Source organism: Petaurus breviceps, unplaced genomic scaffold (genome assembly GCF_028583685.1).
Source record: "Petaurus breviceps papuanus isolate PSGF00001 unplaced genomic scaffold, PetGlider_PUasm1.0 90281, whole genome shotgun sequence".
Taxonomy (NCBI): domain Eukaryota; kingdom Metazoa; phylum Chordata; class Mammalia; order Diprotodontia; family Petauridae; genus Petaurus; species Petaurus breviceps.
This window is the reverse complement of record NW_027187205.1, coordinates 333,020-354,603: the sequence shown is the minus strand read 5'-3', so window position 1 is coordinate 354,603 and position 21,584 is coordinate 333,020. Positions and strand designations below refer to the sequence as shown.

The following is a 21,584-nucleotide window of genomic DNA, read 5'->3' as shown; positions in this document are numbered from 1 at the left end:
TCTCTCTCTCTCTCTCTCTCTCGTCTCCCGATTCAGGCATAGGTGGATGTTACACTTCCCCCCAGACATGGAAGCCCATTCCTTCTGACCTTGAACTCATCTCCTGTCAGGGTTAACATCAGTCTCTTGTCCAGGAAGGCAGCCTTTGCCAGGGAGCTTAAGACTTTATCAGAAAACCAAAAATACAGCATTCGAGAGTCACCCAAGAGGTTTGGGGTATAAGTGGAGTCCTGAAAACTTGAGGATTGATTCTTGTAGGTCAGGAAACCCTAGAGGAAAAATCAGAGGAGGGTGAGAGAATTCCAAGACTTTGTTTTGTTAAGTTATTGTCAACTATTTGGCAGAATCACCAGTCTTCAAATTTACTGAGGACGATGTTGATTTTCCCTGCCCTCCAGCATGTCCATTCACCCTCTTTACCTTGATGTCAGTTATCTCACATGCAAAGGACAGAGATCAGTATTAATATCAGCAGCATGGCCCTTTTCACTGTTTAGCAGAATTTTAGACCCTCATTAGCCATCTTGTCCAATCCATAATTCAAAAAGAATCCTTCCTACAGCACACCCAACTGAACAGTCATCCAATCTTTGCCTCAGACTTTCAATTTGGTCCTCATTCACCACTTCCTGAGGCAGTTCTTTCCACTCTGGAAAAACTCTCATTGTTAGAATGTTTTTACCCTAAATTTGTTCCTTTGCTAGCTTCTCCCTATGGCTCCTGGATTATCCCATGTGAGAGCTTCCCCCCTGTTGGTATGGCTAGTCAGTTGGTTGGACTTGACTTGCAGATGGAGAAGTTTGACCTTTGCCCTAAATCAGTGGTGATGGTAAAGAAAGAAATAGGGCAGAGGTTACTGGAAGACTTGGGACAGTTATTTCCAAGAAAATTCTTACTGAGCTCTGAAACAGACATTGGGAAAGAGCCCTAGAAAGAAAAACAAGTGTGATCTTTTTCCACAAACTGGATCTCATGGGAATAGGGTTAGGTGTGTGTCATAGAAACTAGAGTTGGAAAGTACCTAGGAGATACTCTATTCCAGCCCTCTCATTTTATAAATGAGGACTAGAGAAATTAAATGAATTGTCCAAGATCTCATGCACAGTAAATTTCAGTAATAGTGCTGAGATTTAAGGGGTTTAGAGATCCCCCAAAGACCAGAGTACTGGACAGGGTCATCTGGAATTAATTCATGGACTCAAGCATTCTTTTTTTCCTTTTCTTTTTTTTTTGGAGGGGGGAAGGTAGGGCAATCGGGGTTAAGTGACTTGCCCAAGATCACACCACTATTTTTTTTTTGTTAAGTGTCTCCAGGGCCAGTGCTCTATTCACCACTGCGCCACTTAGCAGCCCCTGACTCAAACATTCTTCAGGTTAAGTTGGTGAAGGCTTATTGTAACTCCAATATAGTGGACAGAGTTCCTTAAAGGAATAATTATCACTTAACAGGAATAATGCTAAAGCTTATCTAGGAAAAGTTGTGTATTATCTGGCAGGTATGCTAACTAGGTGATAACTTACAACCATGGTTACTACTGAAAACCAGGCAAAGGGGTTTCTCAGGGATATATTTTTGGTCTGTTACATCTGGAGCAACTATCTTGTTTTGGGAGTTGATGTCTATAGCTTGGTCTCTGGATTGCATATGATAACTTTGAGAATCAATACATGATTATTCTGTAGTTACAAGATAGTCCTGTTTCTACAAGAGGATTTCTTCAGAGGTCAACTTGTTCTTGTGATGGGGAAAGATAGTTTGTTTTGCTGGGGTCCACTCATGAGTTATTGCTAGGCATAGTGTCCTTGGACTAGGGAGAAAGTTGTCAGAGAGAGTGTTTTGAAGCTAGGAAGAAATGTGATCTTGGAATTGGGGTCCAAGCACCCAAGCACCCCATCAATAGGACAGGAACCAGGATTCAGGTTCATCCTAAGCCCAGCACCTCCAGAAGCCCCATCTATAAATGCCTTCCCTGTCTCATTCCAACCTTGTGATGTGACTCCAGGTATCGGTCTTTGATTACTGGGGCTCTAGTAAGGGAGATGTCCACACCAATATCTCCATCTGTGAGGAAGTTAGCTGAAAGGAGAAAAATCAGAAGCTAGCTTAGGAATCCTAAATGATGCTCTTGACATTTTCTTCTCTACCTCAACTATCTCTACCCCCACCCCAGCCATTACACGTACATGCATGGAGAGGGGACAGAACTGTGAGATTTGAAGACCTAATCTCAAGACATCAAGATTCTATCCCCATTTCAATTTTGATTTAGGGAGAAAAATGACCTCATTTCTCTGACCTCAGATATCACCTACATTCCCTTTCTTCCTGCCCTCACAAAATGGATCCAAGTCAGGACCTGTTTTCCCCCATGGGTAAAGGAGCATTTGATTGGAGGAAGAATAAACTTTACTTTGTTTGCACTTTCCTCAGTGCTTAAAGAGGGTGTAGCCATGGCCTGTGTGGTTTTTCCCTCACTCTCAGTCTCCCTCCTAACCTCCCAGTCCTTGTCCATGGTACTACCATTCTCCTAGTCACTCAGGCTCAGAATCTTGCAGTCATCTTCACACGTCTGTATTTTGTTAAAGTTCAAGCACGAAAAGCCATAAATAACTTCCCTAGGTTCCCAATTTGGGGGGGGGATGCCTTAATCTTGTCTTTTTTTGGGGGGGAAGGCAGGGCAATTGGGGTTAAGTGACTTACCCAAGGTCACATGGCTAGTAAGTGTTAAGTGTCTGAGGTGGAATTTGAACTCAGATCCTCCTGGCTCCAGGGCCAATGCTCTATTCACTGCACCACCTAGCCCACTCGTCTTTCTTTTTAAGCCTGTTCAAAGCTTTTGTTTATGTTTTCCTTTCTCTATGAAGTCTCCCCTTGTTCTATTTCTCACTTATCTCTCCTTTCTCTGGACTCCTGAAGCAATTCTAGTCTGTATCTCTCACAGACAACTGACCAATGACATGTCTTGTTTTATAAATTAATTTCCCCCTTTGAGGGAAAGGGCTATATCTTATACTTAGGATCAGCAATCTAGACCTGGAAGGTACCTAAGAGGTCACCTAGTCTAATCCCTTTATTTTATGGAGAGTGAAAATAAGGCCCAGAGAGGTTGAGTACTTTGCACCAAATCACCCAGGCAGCCCTAATGCCTAGCACAGTGCTGGCCACAGAATAGATCTTGCTACTGTTGCTAATAGTAACAAGAAAGGTCTAGCTCAAATCATGCAGCCTTCCTTGACCACCTCAGCCTACAGTTATCTCTCCTTCTGACCTCCTATAGCTTTTATTATCTGTGCCTCTCATATGTTATTTACATATCCTGCACTGATCCTGGGGTGATTCTTGTGCTCCCTAACTAGACAGGACTTTTTTTTTAGCCCCCTGCAGTGTCTAAGTCTAGGATACCATCTGTCTGCATAATAGCTGTTTGGTAACAATTACTGACTTAATTTGAATAAGAATCTTCAGTGCAAGGGAGGGTACTTTCTGGAACCAGAGCCACACTAGCATGAGGCAGGTGGGTTTTCCCCACAAGCAGCAAAATGGGTGTAGGGGGTATGCTTCTTCATGAATGGGCCTGCTTTTGTGATTCCTTCCAAAGACAACTGGAGGCCCTGTGCTTTGCTCTGTGCCTTCCCTAGAGACAGAGGGCAAAATGCCCTTCAGGACCCTCTGAGGGAGAGGCTGTTCCTTCCTAATGTACAACTGCTCTGGATACTCTCATGCTACTGCCCGCTACCTTGTTGTACTGTGTTGTGTACACTATAGCTGTCTCCTCTCTATCAGGCTGGCCTCTGTCCTGCAGGCCCTCTTCCCTGCTCCCATCACTGAATTATAATTTCGTCTAGTTACAACCCTATCTGGAGGTTCTCAAACCTGCTATCAGAGCACAGAGGTAGCAGTTCATTCAATCTAGGTCTAAGTGGCAGAGTTGAAAGAGTGCTGAGCCTGGCATCAGGAAAACCTGATTTCGAATCCAGCTCCAGACACTTACTAACTGTGTGACTTGGGTGACTCACTTAATCTCTGTTTGCCTTAGTTTCTTCAAAATATGAGACTAGTAGTAACATCTACCTCCCAGGCTTGTTTTGGGGATCAAGTGTTATGATCTTTGTAAAGTGCTTAGCACAATGACTGGCAGATAATACTTACTATATAAATACTGGCTAATTACTATTACTACTGCTGTTGCTGCTGCTTCTCCTCCTCTTCTTCCTCCTCCCCCTCCTCCTCGTCCTTGTCCTCCTCCTCCTCCTAAACAACTATCCAGTCACTTGGGTCCTCCCAGTAACACTCAGAAGCATGGAAGTCATTCTTTGACCCACTGGTTGGGTTCCTGGTACAAATCCCTGGGGCACTCCTTTGGAGACCTCCTGCCAATTGATACAGATCCACTAATGACTCTTCTTTGTATCCAGCCATTCAGCTGAATCCAAATGCATTCTGGTGCCCTACTGCCTACCTTATATCTTTCCAGATACAAATCCTATTATAAATTATTTGTGAAGGATGGAGATGCAAGAGGTTGGAGAAAAAATAGAAGGAAGGTTTAAAAGAGGGCCCATTTTACCTGTTTTGTCCTGGACAAAATTGGCCATGATGTTGGCAAGGACACTGATTTCTTTACACACCTGAGGAATGAGAGACGAGAACAGAAAGAGAGATGTAGGGGGTGCAGACTGGAGAATGGGCCTCTTTCAAATCCCTGTGGCATCAGAGCTGGATGAATCCTCCCTCCCTTCCAGGTCTCAGCCCCATCAGGTACCTCCACTACCCAGCAATGAGATATGGGTCAAGCCAAGTGAATCCAATGGACAAGTGTGAGGAATTGGCCATATTCCTTCAGATGCCAATGGCATCTATATTTAGGGACTCGGGGGAACCTGCTTTGTGAGTCATTTTTCTTTTTCTTTTTGGAGGGCAATTGGGGTTGAGTGACTTGCCTAAGGTCACACAGCTAGTTTTTTGTGTGTGTGTTATGTCTGAGGCTGTATTTGAACTCAGGTCCTCCTGACTCCAGGGCTGGTGCTCTATTCACTGCGCCACCTAGCCACTCCTAAAACAAAAACACCCCAAGAGTAGCAATCCTACTCTTTTTTTTTTGGAGGGGGGAAGCCTGGGCAATTGGGGTTAAGTGATTTGCCCAAGGTCACACGGCTAGTAAGTGTTAAGTGTCTGAGGCCGGATTTGAACTCAGGTCCTTCTGACTCCAGGTCTGGTGCTTTATTCACTGTGCCACCTAGCTGCCCCAGTGTGGGTCATTTTTCAAAGTGAAGGAACATCAGTGACCTGAATTGCCTGACACTTTGCTCCATAGCCTAGTCTCTAGGGACAGAGCCTTGTCAGCTCAAAGGAGGACATTCTGGTGAGGGATCATCTTGCCTCTATAGAAAAGTTCTTACCTGCCCTTTCAGGATAAGCTTCAGGGTGAAGGAGATGAAGTCTGTAAACAACTGTTCAATCCAGCTTGGTCTGTTGGAGGTAGAAAAGCATCTGGTTTTAGTTCATTCTCAGTAGGAAGGAAATCCTTCAGTCATGCCTCTGTTCAGAGTCATAACTCAAGTGGGGTACCTAGGGCTTTGACCCGGGCACTGAAGTCTAAGGAAGGCCTCCATGCTACAATCTGGAGACCAGTCTCATCCAGAGGTTTTCTACCAGTACCATTGGGGTTAAAGGGGAAGGTTCTACAGGGATAAGGATCACAAGAGGTGGAAATTTGGTGAGAATAGGAATAGCCAATAATATGTGGACAGGGTGATACATAGAGGGATGGGGGTAAATTGGTAAAGGGAAGATGTGGAAGTGTCAGTGAGAAGTAAGGCCTATGTCTACTCTTCCTCCTCCTGACTCAATGTGTCAGGGACTATGAAAGGAGGTAACATAGCACTCAGGTGGGAGGAGTAGCCAGGAATTTGTGTTTTCTTGGGAAACTATGTTTACATGAAGGCAAATAGATGAAAGAGACTGGGAAGAAAGACAAAGGGCAGTTTGTTATCAATGGAACGGTGTTCCAGAGGGCACAATGGAAAGGAAAGACAGAGTAGCATAGGGGCTCCAGAGCTATTGAACTGAGGGGAAGGGGCATGAAGGAACAAGGAATGATAGCGGGAAAAGGGATATTTGCCTCTGCAGTCTATAACTCTCATCAAAGGGATCTGAAAAGGAAAAGAAGCCACAATCCCTTTCTAGACCTTCTTCAACTGAATTTTCCCTAGATGCTAGAATTCCTGTTTATAGCTCTTCCACTAGTTACAAATCCTATAAGATCATAGATTTAAGGCTAGAAAGAACTTTTGAGGTCATCTAGTCTGGCTTCCTCATTTTACAAATGAGGAAATAGTTTCTGAGAGGTGATGATTTGCCCAAGGTCATACAGGTGATATGTGGCAGGAGTTTTGACTCCGAAATCAGTGTTCTTTCCACTTTAGCACGCTGGGTCCCTCATCCCAAAGAACTCTATCTATATGCAATCACACAATTACACTCAATATATGACTGTAACAGGGGTCTACATGAGTCCACAAATGTGTGCCAAAATGTATGTCTATATTTATTATGTATAGACAATTACACATGTGTGTGTGTATATATATAAAATTGTCTACGCATAGTTGTAGACTCATGTAGACCCTTGTCTACCCAGGTCATATACACATAGATACACACACACACACACACACACACACACACACATATATATATGCATGTATTTTTAAAAATTGTTTTTTTTTTTTTAAATGAGAGTAAGGACACAGCACATAGACCGCCAGGGCTGGGAGGATCTTAGAACACAGATGTCAGCGGGGTCAGTCAGGAGGGGCCTCAGGACACAGAATGGCAGAGCTGCTGCTGGGGTGGAGGAAGCACTCACTGTTTTTCTCCATGAAGACGCAGGACCAGCTTGTGGAAAGACAAGTAGCAGTCGGAGGTGTCAGCCTGCACACGCCCTGCCTCGCAATCTGTTCTCAGAAAATAAGCCCCAATGATAAGCGGCCTCAGCCAGCAGGGGGAGCCAAAGCACCACCGAGCTAGGCCATGGCAGCGCACCAACCAAATCCCCTCCACTCTGAAATTGCCAACAGGGCAATGGGTTTGGGATGGGTTGAGGGGGTTACGTGCCCTGTGGGTAGTCTCTCCCCTTCTGGGATGGGAATAGGGGGCCCACTGAGACTGCAAAAGAAAAACTGATCCTTTGTGCTCATTATGTCACTGTTCCATATGTTTTTGATTTGAATCACAACACAACACTGATCAAGGTAGACCTTATTCCCACATGAAGGATAAGGAAAGGAAAGCCCCAGAGTGAAATGACTGGCTCAGGGTCACATAACTAACAAGTGATAGAACTGAGGACAGAACCCAGGGGCCCCAACTCCCACGCTCACCCCCCAAGTAGCTGCTTCAGTCTCCTGAGTAAATTCCAGATGCCAAGACCAGGGCCATGGGAGAGGTGCAAGACCCAAGTCACAAGGCATGGCTCAGTATGGCGCTTACTTACTTAGCTGGGTATTGATCTGGAGGTCAAGTGAAGTGTCGATTTCAAAGTCAACAGACCGATGAACTTCCAGTCTAACAAGGAAGATAAATAAGTAAAGTTAAGATATTAAAATATACTTCTCTGGCTCCATGGAACCAGAAGAAAGAACCTTAAAGAACCCAGGGGTCTGTTCCTTCACCACAGAAAAGTAATGCATTCCTGGTGGGAGAAAATGTGCATAACAAACGAAGTCCCCATGAAATAGGAAATATAGCATGGGGCCCAAGGAATGAGACCTGCTAAGTTTGCAACACTTAGCAAGCTAACTGAGCTACTCTGCTGGGACCCCAGAGCTGATCAATCAGAGGTCATATTAGGTCCTTGCAGAGATGTAAGTAGCAGAGAGTGTCTAGGGCTTTGTCCCAGGGTAACAACATCTAGAGAGGGCACTTCCTCCTGAGGCAGTATGGGGAAGAAGTAAATGCACAGAGAGAGAGAGAGAGAGAGAGAGAGAGAGAGAGAGAGAGAGAGAGAGAGAGAGAGAGAGAGAGAGAGAGAGTGGGAGAGACCCCGTTTGCACCCAGCTGTAGCAGACAGCCTTCTTATTGCTGTTTCCCCTCCACTCTGAATTTGTCTCAGGTTCTGAAATTTTCAGATATAGCCAGGAATCTTTTTCCTAAATCCTTTAAGACTGAATTTTCAAGTGACATAATTTATTTCCATCTATATCCTTGTTATGCTTCTGGGATTTGGTATAAAGAATTTGTTATAAAATGAAGAACACCCACAGAAAAACTTTAAGCATTACCTGGGAAAACTGGGGACCCAGAGAGGAAGAGATGTGTAACTGACTGGTCAACTAGAAAGGCTTTTCTGTGAGTTATTTGCCTGAGGATATGTGGGATTATGGAATTGCAGGCCATCAGAGAAGGAAGGTACCTTTGAGAGAATCTAGGGCCAGAGGTTCCCAAAGTGGGCAATACTGCCTGCTGGGATGGCACTGAAATGATGGGGGGGGGGAGGGGGCATTTTAGCCTCCAGTGCAATTGGAGGATGTTAAATAAAAATAAAGGGGCAGTGGAAGTATAAGGAAAGAAGAACAGATAAGAAAATTTTGAAAAATTTCATACATGTTTCATCTGTTGTGAGAGTTAAAGTCATAGTGATTACATTATTTTCCAAATAAACAAAATGCAAGTTATAAATGATCACTGGTCAAGTACGCTGACAGGTCTTAATAAGTAAGTGCTGGCAAGTGAGCATGGCACACATTGTTGGGAAGTCCAGCATTCCTCTGCAGGAATATGTGTGTATAATGACTTATTTACAATATGATACTATATTATTACATGATAAAACATTGCATCATCAAAATCTCAATGCAGGAAAAACCCCACAAATTTTATAATAAATTATTAAATTTAAGATTCATCATTAAAAATATATATATATTTTTGAAATGATGCAAATTTTAAAAATTATTAAAGGGTTAAAGAAAGTAGATTTCCAGGGGAAGCACTGAGTAATTTTTTTTTGGAAAGGGGGTGTTAGGCCAAATAAATTTGGGAATCTCTGATCTAAGCCAATACCCCCAATTTGCAGTTGAAAAAATTGAGGCCTGCAGGAGAGAAATGCCTTGCTCAACCTTATGCAGCAAGTTGGAACTCAGTCAATCAATAAATACTTATTAAGCATCCTCTATGTGCCAGGAACAGTGCTACATGCTAGGGATACAAAAAGACAGTCCCTGCCCTCAAGGAGCTAGGTCTTCTAGCTCAAAAAAGGCTTGAAAGGATACTTACAGCCAGCCCCCATTGTAGTCATAGCGGAGGGTTCCTTTGAAGATTACCGACACATTTTGAATTGCAATGTCTATGCTCTTATCTTTCTTCAGCTCTGCTTGGCTGCTGAAGATGGACAGGTTGCTGATCTGAATGCTGGGAGAGGAAACAGAAATCAGACCTCGTGGTGGGGTGGGTGGAGGTGGGGCAGAGTCCAGGACAGAAACAGAACAGAAGGAGTATCCCCAGTCACCACTACTCAAACAAATCCAAGAATCACAGAATATGGGGGCTGGAAGGAGTCTGAGAATAGAAAATGTAACCACTAAGGACTGAAATTTCATTTCTATTAGAAACTCCCTTCCACTGGAAACTGGAGGAAGATTTTCTCCAATGCAGGTCTCTGCAATGTAGGGTCTTTATCTGCCCAGGGTCATGTAGCAAGGATGAGTCATCAAGAGAACTGGAACCCAGGTCTTCCTTGCTCTGAGGCCAGCTCTTTATCCACTAGCCCACTCTTAGAACATGGAATGTCAGAGGGAAAAGAAACCTCTAAGATAATCTGACCCCAAATTTCTCATTTGCAAGTTGGAAAATGGGCTCAGAAAGGGATTAAGGTCAAAGCATCAAACACTTACATGTAAATATATGAATACTGAGATGTATTTATTATTATTATATTCTTTTTGGCCCAGACCTCTAATTTCATTGGGATAGGGGCCACACCCTGAGGAAATTGTCTCTCCCCAGGTAGATAATTAGTTACTCTGTAACTCCATCTTTGATAAGTGCCTGGGACAACAAAGGGTTAACTCAGCCAGAGTCACACAGCCAATATGTGTCAGAGATAGGACCTGAACCCAGCTTTTTCTGGCTCCAAGGCCAGCTCTCTATTCATCAATAAACTTTACCTAATTAAACTATGAGAAGAATGTGACAATTCACATTGAATGTGCTTCTGATTCATTAGTTTTTAATAAAAATGGTATGTGTCTATGTAGTGCTACAGAATGTTCCGCTTGCTTTCAGAGCTGTGCCTTCATGCAGGTGGGGACATTTGCTTCATTATAGTAACATCCCACGTCTAGAAAGGATGGTGTGTCTGTGAGGGCTTCTTCTCTGGTGCACTGAGAGCAGGGAGAAAGTGGTCAGGCAACCTAGGTTCTGGTCTGGTTGTGCCTTTGACTCGGTGTGACCTTGGGCAAATGACTCCCATGCTGTCCCTTTCCCACAATCTTGGCCCTCAATGTATATGATATGGAATGAAAAATGGGAAAGAGAGCAAAGAATGATCTGGTTTTTCACCAAGCCCCTAGACTCACTTGTACAGACCGTAGTTGACTTTGCCCAGGAAAAATATAACTCTCTCTCCCTTGATGTCAGGATATGTGGCACGCTGGAATGCCTTCTGAATCACTTTTGTGGTTTCTTGGTTCACTAGAAACAGAAGTAAATGTTACTGTAAGACTTCTTATGGTACCCCTCAAGCACTTACATTTAAATCCTTTCCTAAAGATTTCTATGGATTTAAGAAGGTTGCCAAAGGTGACAGAGTTGACCTTGAATTCTAGCAATAGAATGCTACCTAACTTTGATGATGGACTGACCATCTGACTTTTACCATAGGCTCACCTCTCTTGCTTTGGTCATAGTTGTTAAGTCACTTCAGTTGTGTCTGACTCTCTGTGACCCCATTTGGAGTTTTCTCAGCAGAGATACTAGAGTGATTTGCCATTTCCTTCTCCAGATCATTTTACAGATGAGGAAACTGAGACAAACAGGGTTAAGTGACTTACCCAAGGTCATACAGCTAGTACGTATCTGAGGCCAGATTTGAACTCAGGAAGATGAGTTTTCCTGACCCCAGGCCTCCTATCTATTGTGCCACCCAGCTGCCCCTAGTCATAGACTTGCTCCCAAACCTTGGCCATAGATGGCTCCCTTAAAACTGGATATAGGATCATCTAGGGGGCATTGGTATGATATTTTTCCTCGTTGGGGCAAGTTTCCCCTCCTGGTTCTGCTTGTCCATGGTTGGTAACAAAGTGAATCTGAATTTTCTGATCATCCACCAGAGATGCAGTGGAGGTCAGATTGTCCAGTAGTCAAGCTGAAATTAAAATAGCTGCCTGGGATAAGCCAAGTGTGGCTAATGAAGAGTTATTATAGTATAATTTGATGTCTATGCTGCAATCCTGAAGAGGATTGATGCTCTTAAGACCCACCCCCACCCCCATTCTCTTTGGATGTCTTAACCCATGTATAAAATCCACCTTTGAAATGGGTTTACAGGTTAGCAGGCAGCTTGACTGAGAAGAAGAAGAAAAGCCAACACTTCCCCCCTGGGCTGGCTACTTAACAAGGGCTCAGCTCAGCTCAGAGAACCAGAGGGCTTGTCCCAACTCTGAAGAGCACCACTTCTTCCCCAGTGAGGGACCCACAGTTGGTACTCACACACCAAGATGGCTGGTCTGGTGATCCTGCACACAATGCCAGTCTGGGAAGAGGATGACTGCCCTTTGCAAGCCTCGGTGGTGCCCAGCAGGGCCAGTGAGAGAAGAACAGCCACCAGCATGGTCCTTGGGGCCTAGGAGAGAGTGGCTGGTCATCCAGAGCCCCCAGTGACTCTTATACCCCAGAAGCAGGGAGGCAGGACTGATGTGACTTCCCCCCCTCCCTATGGGACAGGGTGTGTATGAGAGCAGTACCGGTTTCCTTAGTAGCTGGGCCACTTCCTAAAAATGTCGGTCTTTATCCCCCAGAGAATGGCAGCCCCTCATTCTGCTCACTCCAAAGTATAAGTTCAGATAAGGTTCCCACAGTGGGCTTGGTATGGGATAAACCCCCAGCGCCAGAAAGAAAAATATCCAACTACCAGTCCAGGGTAGAAGGTCAGAGACTTAGGGATACTAGGAATGCCTGTCTGTCCTCCCCTCAGAAACCTCAATTGCTCTAAAGAAACACCACCAAGGCCACTCTCCAGGGCAGGACAATCTATTGGAGAGAGGAGGAACCTGGGCGGGACATCTCAGAGTTTGCTGGCCCCGCTATCTAATCACTTCCTCTTTCCCCTCATTGTTCCCAAGTCCATTTTATCCCTGGTACAGTGCTTGGCCTTCCAGAACATTCCTATCCTCTTTTTAGGTCTATTATTCCCTCAGTCTTCCTTATCAGCCCCTGGAGATTATTCCTTCCTTTCTGATGTGATCTGGCCTTGGGTTTCCTCAGCTCTACCCTTGGGTGGAAGAATGTATCATAATAATGGCTTACCAGTACCCAGGATTCTGACCTGGTCTCCCAAGTCCCTATTTAAAGCCCAGATGAGCTCCACACCTTCCCTGGACAAACCTCTAGCTTGTGTCTGCTTTCTCTACCTCCTCTAAACTGCAGACTAACTAGTCACTATTTTTTGTTGTTGTTCATTGTTGTTTTTAGTCACATCCAACTCTTCATGATCTCATTTGGAGTTTTCTTGGTAAAGACACTGGAGTGGTTAGCCATTTCCTTTTCCAGCTCATTTTATAGATAAGGAAACTGAGGCAAGCAGGGTTAGGTGACTTGCCCAGGGTCACACATCTAGTAGGTGTCTGAGGCTGGATTTGAATTCAGGAAGAAGAGTCTTCGAGATACCAGGCCCAGCACTCTGTCCATTGTGCCACCTTGCTGTCCTAAACAGCCACCACACAATACAAATATCTGGTGCATATTTATTAATTACCTATTTTGTGTAGAGCATCTTATGAAGCACTGTCAGCATCTCATCGAATGGTAGGGGCCTCAACAGTCATCAGCCAGACTGAAGAGGAATCTCTGTCTTCCCCATCATGGTGGCATAAAGGCTTGGTCTCAAATGCCACCTCTGACCACATGTGACCTGGAGCAAGTAACCTAACCCCCCCCCCCCCCCCGGGCCTTCGTTTCTGTGTCTACAAAATGAAGGGGTTGGGATGGGTGGCTTCCAAGGTGCTTTCCACCTTCCAGTACTTGAAAATCTCTAGAAGCAGGGAACTCACTACCACTTGAGACAGCCAACTGCACTTTTGGATGGCTAAATTGTTAGGTATGTCTTCCCCATGTTGTTCAGTTGTTTTGGTCATGTCCAACTCTTCATAATCCCATTTGGGGTTTTCTTGGCAAAGATACTGTAGTGGTTTGCCATTTCTTTCCCCAGATGAGGAAACAGAGGCAGAAGGGTTAAGGGACTTGCCCAGGGTCACACAGCTAATAAGTGTCTGAGGCCGGACTTGAACTCAGGAAGCTGAGTCTTCCTGAATGCAAGCCCAATACTCTATCTACCGCACCATCTAGCTGCCCCAAATCTTCCCTTACTGAATCTAAATTTATACCTACCATGAACTGTTCTTAGTTCTGCCCAGAGGCTAAGCAAAATGGGTCAGACCCCTCTTCCCAACAACATTTCAAACATTTGAAGACAGCTACCAGCGTTCTTAAGCCTGGTATCCCCCACATTGAAAATCTCCAATTCCTTTGATGGCCCCTTATAGGATATGATCTTCAACTTCCTTGCTCTCTTGGTTGCCCTCCTCAAGAATCACTCTGGGGGCGGCCAGGTAGCACAGCGAGTAAGAGCACTGGCTCCAGTGTTGAGATAGACCTGGAGATCGAATCCCGGGCTCAGACACTCAGCACCACACCCAGGAATAACTGGGCCATGTAACCTTGAGCAAGTTACTTAACCCTGATTGCTCAATAAAAAATAATTAAAAAAAAAAAGAATCACTCTGAATTGTCAATAGGAAAGGAATAGTGGACCAGATCTGTGATTTTATTTGGTGAAGAGAACTCCAGGCTGGACAAACTCTCATTATGCTTCTCTGCAATTTATAATCATAGAGAGTAGCCTAGAACATTGAGAAGTTAAATGACTTACCCAGGGTCACACAGCTAGTCTGTGTCAGAAGCAGCAGGTACTCTTTTTGGCCCCAAGGCTAGCTGCCTTTCCTGGCCTTATAATGTCTTCTTTCCTATAATACAATAGACAAAAGCAAATAGAATATCCCAGATATGCTCTGAACAGGAGGGAATACAACAGTATATTCACCTCCCTTGTATATATCATGAGGTCCCTACTAATGTGGCCTAGGATCAAAAGAGCTGTTTTTTTTTTTAAAGCTCCATATCACATTTTTCACTAATATTGAGTTTGTAGTCTATTTAAACCCCAAAATGTCAACCACTGTCTAGCTAAGCTAAGCCTCCCTATCATCTACAGTTGCTCTAGTAAACCCCAGTGCAGAGTTTTACATTTATCCACAATAAACTTCTTTATTCATAATAAGCTTAGTCCCCCTGTTCCAGACTACTGAAAGTTGGTAGGATGCCAGTTCTGTAAGGGATCATAACTGCCCTTCTTCTTCAATGCATGGCATTCCCCTGATCTGTCCACAGTGATGAGGCTAACCTGCCCTGTCCCATCCTTGATAAACACAGACTGGGTATTTGTGATGATCACTTCCTTCTTGAAATATTTACAACTGTCACTTTTAATCACTTGTTCTGGAATTCTGACCACAACTGAAGTTGACCTCGTGGGCTACAACCTTCAAACAGCAAAGTATGCTGTCAAAAATAGGAATCCAAGTCACTAATTTCTTTCTAACCTTGATGCCCAGATGCTCCAAATTTAATAGCAATTTCTTTGTAAAGATATATAAATTCATACATGTCTATATCAATATCAACATAATACATCTAGGCACATGTTTATATATCATAGATTTACTTATGATTTACATGATATTTACATAATATACTTTCATCTTTATATTTACATATACATAATTTATGTATTACCTGTATTATCATTACCTTGACTCTGACTTTGCTTTCTTCCTCTTCCAATACTATAGTTATCCATTTCAACTCTACACTGTCCTATATGCACTATATATACATAGAAATAAATATATTCACAAAATATTATATAGACACATGTAATGTAATGTCAAGCAAAGGCAACTTCCCAAGGTTCAGAATACCAGCATAGGTGCTCTCCATTTTATTCAGTGACAAACCAAGAACAGAGAAGGTCAAAACATGACATCATTCAAAATACAGCATTTACTAAAGGTGATTAAATAATCTCCCAGTACTACCCCACCCCAGGACCTTCCAATCATTCAATCAATTACAAAGTCCCTGTTCTAAATACTACTCCACCCCTAGGCGTGTACCTTCATTTAGTCCACCACAAAACCCCTCTTCTCAAATGGAGATTAGTTTCCAAACATAAGTAAAGTACCTTCATTTGTTCAATCACAGAGCACAAAAAGGTCAAAAGTTCCCCACCCCTGGATCACAATTGAATCTACCCCAGAGTTACATCAAGTTTAAGCACAGCACTTAATACCCAAATGGAGGTCTTTTCTTCATCTTGACAGGAGGCAAGTTCTCAGCAATCTTAGTTCCTGGGGAGACCAGGCTTAGCAAGGCCACAAGATACATTGCCAGTCTCTTCATTAATTCATCCTCTGTCTGCAGAACAGTCCTAGAACTCCTGAAAACATTAGCAAAACCCTCTCCCAGGATTTCTGTAAACATACAACAAGAAAATCCTTCTTCAGGGCTTCTGAACCAACAGAAAGGTTCCCAGACCCCTGCAACAACAGCACTGTCCTTCACCAGTGGACAGTATTCACTCTGTCTGCAGGACAGTCTCCAGACCCCTGCAACAACAGCACTGTCCTTCACCAGTGGACAGTATTCACTCTCTGTCTGCAGGACAGTCTCAGGGCTTCTTAACCAAAAGCCAGGTTCCAGGACTTCTTCAACAAAAGGACTGTCTATCACCAGTGGACAAATCTGGCAAAACAACATCAAAACAGACAAAGTACCAGCAAAACAGCCATGTCTCCTCAGTCCTTGGCAGCTCAGGGGGCAGGTCTCAAAAGTCCAGGGCAATTCAAAGTGGCCCCCAGCAATTCTCTCAGTCTCTCTCTGCCTCCTTGAGGTGCTGCTTCCAAAAAGTTCTTCTGCCTCTCTCTTGTGTCTCTCCAAATCTATGTCACCAGCTCCTCCCAGTTCAGGACTCCTTTTCACACCAACAAGCCCATCCCACAGGTGGGATCAACAAGCTCTGGGTTTTAACACAATCAACTTGAAAACCAAGCCAATACAGGGGAATCTCTACATTCCATTACTATCACAACACATCAACATCAATATATGTAAATTATATACTTTTGTGTGTGTATCATATAGATATTTATATAGACATAAAATATATAAAACATGTGTGTTTGTGTTTGTTAGTACCCTGTACTACTATGGTTATCTTATATGAAGGCTGCAATTTCTAATACAATTGTAGACTATCAACTGCCTTTTTGAACAATAACATATTTGAATAAATCCATATTTGGATTTTTCTCATCATGAAATCTTCCTCTGAAATTCTCCACATGTGATTTCTAATACAAAAGAATACCTCAGTCTTCCTAAGCTCACATACTTAACTAAATTTGGAGTTATACATTCCTCTATCTGAACACAATCTTTTGTCATTCCATTTCTCCCTATACCTCAATGCTCCTAAACCTCATCTTTATTTTCATTGAGATCTCCAATGTCACCACCCCTCAATCCATTCTCAGACCATTTACCCTGACTCTGACTTTGCTTTCTTCCTCTTCCAATACCAAGTCTATAGTTATCCGTTTCAACTCCACACTGTCCCATTGTCACTCACTTCTCGCCAATATTCAGCCTTGTATTACTCCCACCATCTATTTCCTCCACTTCTACTCATCAGATGCTAAGTGGATCTGGAGGAAGTTTCTGAACCAGGTATATTATAAATTCATATTACTCAACAGGGTACTCACTGAAGCAAGGCAGTCCTTTAACTCCTCCCCTAAGTGATTCCCTATCTTATTCCTCATGGAAGCTATTCCAAACTTTCTCTTTCCCCCTTCTTTCAGCTGTAGACCGTGCCTCTTACTTTACTTGAAAAAAACTGAGAAGATACACTTTGAGGTTCTTCTTCTTCAACTTTCTTCTTCTCAAAATCCCTTGACACCATACCCTTTCTCTCTCCCTTTCCCCATGTCGATGACAAAGAGATGGCCCTTCTTGACAAGGTCAAAGTCAAACCTGTATGTTTGATTCCATCCCCTTCCATCTTCTTGAATAGATTAAAACTTCAATCATCCTCTGTCTCTGTGTCTCTGTCTTTCTTTTTCTATCTCTGTCTCTGTCTCTCTATCTCTTTCTGTCTCTGTCTCTCTCACATACACACATTCCTTCAACTTCTCCCTAGTTAACTAGTTACTACTCCCTATTTACTACACTGTCTCTCTCTGTCTCTGTCTCTTTGTCTCTGTCTCTCTCTTTCACACACACACACACACACACACACACACACACACACTCCTTCAACTTCTCCCTAGTTCCTTTCCTATTACCTTCATAATAGTAGTTATGTAGCTCTTTAAGGTTTGCAAAGCACTTCACATATAACTTGAACATGTCCAAGTTCGCTCCATTCTTAAAAAACTTCGCTAGACCCAACTCTCCCCTGAAGTTATTATCCATTATCTCTCCACACTTTCTCAAATTCCTGGGGTGGGGGGGAGGGGGGACGACTCTCTATATTCATTGCTTTCATTTCCCCCTCGTTCATTCTTCAATTCCTTGCAATTGGCATCTGACTCCATGACTTAACTGAAGCTTTCTCCAGAGTTATAAGATCTGATTTTCCCTCTCATTCTTCATCTTTCTCAATCATTACCACCCCCACCTGCACCCCAGATACTTTCTTCTCTCTGGGCTTTTATAGCACTTCCCTCTTCTGCTTCTCCTCCCTGTCTTACTGCTTCTTCTCCTTTGCTGGCCCATCATTTATATCATGCTTCCTAACTGTGGATGCTCCTCAAAGTTCTTTTCCCTCTCTGTCTGTCTGTTTGTGTCTATCTCTCCTTTCTGATTTTCTAACTTCATTAGTTCACATAGGTTTTAACTATAATCCTAAGCAGACAACTTAGAGATCTCTATATCTGCTTCTCCCCTGGGGCTTTCCTTCTACATCATTAGTTGCCTGCTGGGCATTTCAAATACCCCAGGAACATATTAAACCATGTTCAAAATTTAACTCATCTTTTCTCCAAAAGTCTTCTCTCTTCCAAACTTCACTATTTCTGTTGAAGGTATCACCAACCTTCCAATCCTCAGGTTCATAATTGCAGTGTTTTCCTCAAGTCTTCTTTCTCATACCTAAGTAGTTGCCCAAACTTACCATGTTGACTTTTGCAATACCTCTTGCAACCCTTCTGTCTCCTCATACATATATAACTTTAGTTAAGGTTCTCCTTAGCTCACATAGGTTATTTCAGGCAGCAAGATGGTGTAGTGGGTAGAGTGCTGGGCCTGGAGTCAGTAAGACTTGAGTTCAAATAGACCTCAGACACTTACCAGCTGTGTGACCCTGGGCAAGTCACTTCACCCTGGTTGCCTCAGTTTTCCTCATCTGTAATCTGTCAAAAGAAATGGCAAACCACTCCAGTACCTTTGCCAAGAAAACCCCAAATGCGGTCACAAACAGACACTACTGAAATGATTAAAAAACAAGGTTATTTCAGCAGCTTCCTGACTGTTCTCCCTGACTCAAGTCTCTCCCTGCTGCATTCTGTCCTACATGCTGCTGCCAAAACAATTATCCTTAAGCCTTGATCTGATCATGTCACTTCTCTACTCAACAAGCTCCTTATTGCTTCTAGGACAAAATCTAATCCCCTCTGTTTAGCTTTTAAAGTCCTTTACATGATACAAATATGGTACTGATACCTAAACCGGCAGGAGCCAAAACAGAGAAAGAAAATTGACCGATTTCCCTAATTAATGTAAATGCAAACATTTTAAATAGAATATTAGTAAAAAATTATAACAACTTGTCATGAGAATAATACACTATGACCAGCTAGGAGTTACATCAGGAATGCAGGACTGGTTCAATATTAGGAAAACTATCAGTATAATTGACAATATCAACAGGAAACCATATAATTATCTCAATAGATGCAGAAAAAGTTTTTACAAAATACAATGCCCATTCCTATTAAAAACATTAGAGAGCATAGGAATAAATGGAGTTTTTCTTAAAATGATAAGTAGCATCTACCAAAAATCATCAGTAAGCCTTGTATGTAATGAGGATAAGCTAGAAGCATTTCCAGGAAGATTAAGGGTGAAACAAGGATGTTCATTATCACCACTGTTATTCAATATGATACAGAAATTTTAACTTTGGCATTAAGAGAAGAAAAATAAATTGAAGAAATGAGAATAGGCAAAGAAGAAACAAAGCTATCACTCTTTGCAGATGGTATGATGATATATTTAGAGAATCAAGTAAAAAACCACTTGAAATAATAAAACAACTTTAGCAAAGTTGCATGATATAAAATAAACCCACATAAATCATCAGCATTTCTGTATATTACTAACAAAGCCCAACAGCAAGAGATAGAAAGAGAAATTCCATTTAAAAGTTACTGTCCACATTATAAAATATTTGGGAATCTACCTGCAGAATTAACCCAGAGCTACATAAGCACAATTACAAAACACTTTTTACACAAATAAAGTCAGATCTAAATAATTGAAAAGCAGCAGTTGTTTATGGGTAGGCTGAGCTAATATAATAAAAGTCCTTCACAACCTGACCCCAGCCTCATCGGACATGACTTTCCCTTTGCACACGATGATTTGCCAAACTTGCTTCTCTAGTCCTCAAACACAATACTTCCTCTCCTATTTTTGCACTGTGCCTTTTGCACTGGAATGCACTCCCTTTTTATCTCTGCTTCATAGAATACAGCTCAAGTATCACCTTCTCAATGAAGCCTTTACATCAACATATGAGCACACCAGTACACACACACATCCTGCCCACCTCTTCATGCCCTCCTTTCCACACTGCCCTGTACGGACCTGCTCTGTAGGTATTTTTCTTGCTCCTCTTTATATTCATTCTGTGTACACACATGTTCAGTTTCTTCCCCATAGGAAAGTAAGCCCCTTGCACGCAGGGATTGTTTCCTTCTTTGTTCCTGTACTCCTAGCCCCTGGCAGAGTGCCTGGCACAAGCCATTTTAATAAATATTTGTTGATTGCTTGATTGATTGATAGAGGGATGTTGACTTTACCAGTATTGGCTCATGAACTCACCCGTAGTACAATAAGTCATAATTTTGCCCCAACTCCTGACTGCAAACTTCAACACTCTGAGAGCCATCTTCATATAACAGCCAGTGTCTTTCCCTAGCTGCACAGGGATTTCCTGATGGGTATTGTCCTTCCTGGTCACTGGAGGGGGCAGGGTGTATGTAGACACAGGGCCAGTGATACATACACTGGTTGTTTATGCTTTGTTCCGTGACTGAGACTGTCATTGACCCCAGTGAATACCCAGAGAGGGTACTGTCGGTCACTGCTTAGTGGGGAGGAGGTGAGAGCCATGGGAAGGCTGGCTCCCCCTGCACAGGGCTGAGCACCCACAGCTAATGAGCTGATGAAGCTCCCTGTTCCTGGAAGGGTTATGAAAGACTCCAGGGGATAATGACTGGGAAGGGATGTAAATGACAGATTAATCAGGTAGCATGCTCTTCATGGGCCCTACCTTCCCCAGTTCCCTCCAGCTAGAAGTGACCACTTCCTCTCTCCCTGAATTTTATTCCAACTAGAAGAGTTAGAGATGTATATGCTTCTTCCCTTCTAGATTGTAAGTTTCTTCATGCAAGAATTGTGTGGTTTTTCATCATTTTATTTCCAATACCTGACATGGAAAAATGCTTGGAAGAGGTATTTAATTAATGTTTGTTGAACTGGAATGAAGTGATAATGATGATGGTGGGGACGGTGGGTACATGGGGTGTGTGGTAAGGACCTGGTGTGGTGGTGAGGTATGGCTCAGGCAAGCCCTGCAGAGGGAGAGGGGCACACCTACCTTACTCTGGGGTCCTCTCTTTTTAAAACAATTGTTTTGATTGATATCTCTTGTTTTTGCATTGCCCAATTTCCCCTTCTATCTCTTCCTCTCTCCTTCCCACAGGACCATTCCTTATTATTATAAGAATGTTAAGAAAGAAAGAAATTATATTATAAGAATTTATATTCTATTATGTTTTATATATAATTATATTAAATATATTACATATAAATATATTATATATATAAAAGAATTATATTATAAGAATGTTAAGAGAAAGAAAGAAAGAAAAAAAGAAAGAAAGAAAGAAAGAAAGAAAGAAAGAAAGAAAGAAAGAAAGAAAGAAAGAAAGAAAGAAAGAAAGAAAGAAAGAAAGAAAGAAAG

The 21,584-nt window shown here is 42.7% G+C and overlaps 1 protein-coding gene across 3 annotated transcripts in view; it reads right to left on the bottom strand.

The window, feature by feature from the left end:
* Positions 1-20,554, bottom strand: part of CETP (cholesteryl ester transfer protein) — a 35,640-nt gene extending 15,086 nt beyond the window's left edge. Inside the window, exons 1-11 of one of the 3 annotated variants that reach the window (XM_069107781.1) lie at positions 20,441-20,554; positions 14,148-14,241; positions 11,711-11,843; positions 10,579-10,693; positions 9,278-9,412; positions 7,497-7,567; positions 6,870-6,957; positions 5,401-5,470; positions 4,569-4,629; positions 1,986-2,077; positions 90-269 (exon numbers count right to left, since the gene is read on the bottom strand). In XM_069107781.1, the coding sequence (XP_068963882.1) occupies positions 90-269; positions 1,986-2,077; positions 4,569-4,629; positions 5,401-5,470; positions 6,870-6,957; positions 7,497-7,567; positions 9,278-9,412; positions 10,579-10,693; positions 11,711-11,831 (933 nt within the window). In that variant the 5' untranslated portion in view covers positions 11,832-11,843; positions 14,148-14,241; positions 20,441-20,554. Of the gene's footprint in view, positions 1-89; positions 270-1,985; positions 2,078-4,568; positions 4,630-5,400; positions 5,471-6,869; positions 6,958-7,496; positions 7,568-9,277; positions 9,413-10,578; positions 10,694-11,710; positions 11,844-11,964; positions 12,089-12,131; positions 12,199-14,147; positions 14,242-20,440 lie in introns of those variants that run through there. The other 2 variants (XM_069107783.1, XM_069107782.1) reach the window with 2 other exon arrangements.
* Between the last annotated feature and the right edge of the window lie 1,030 nt (positions 20,555-21,584).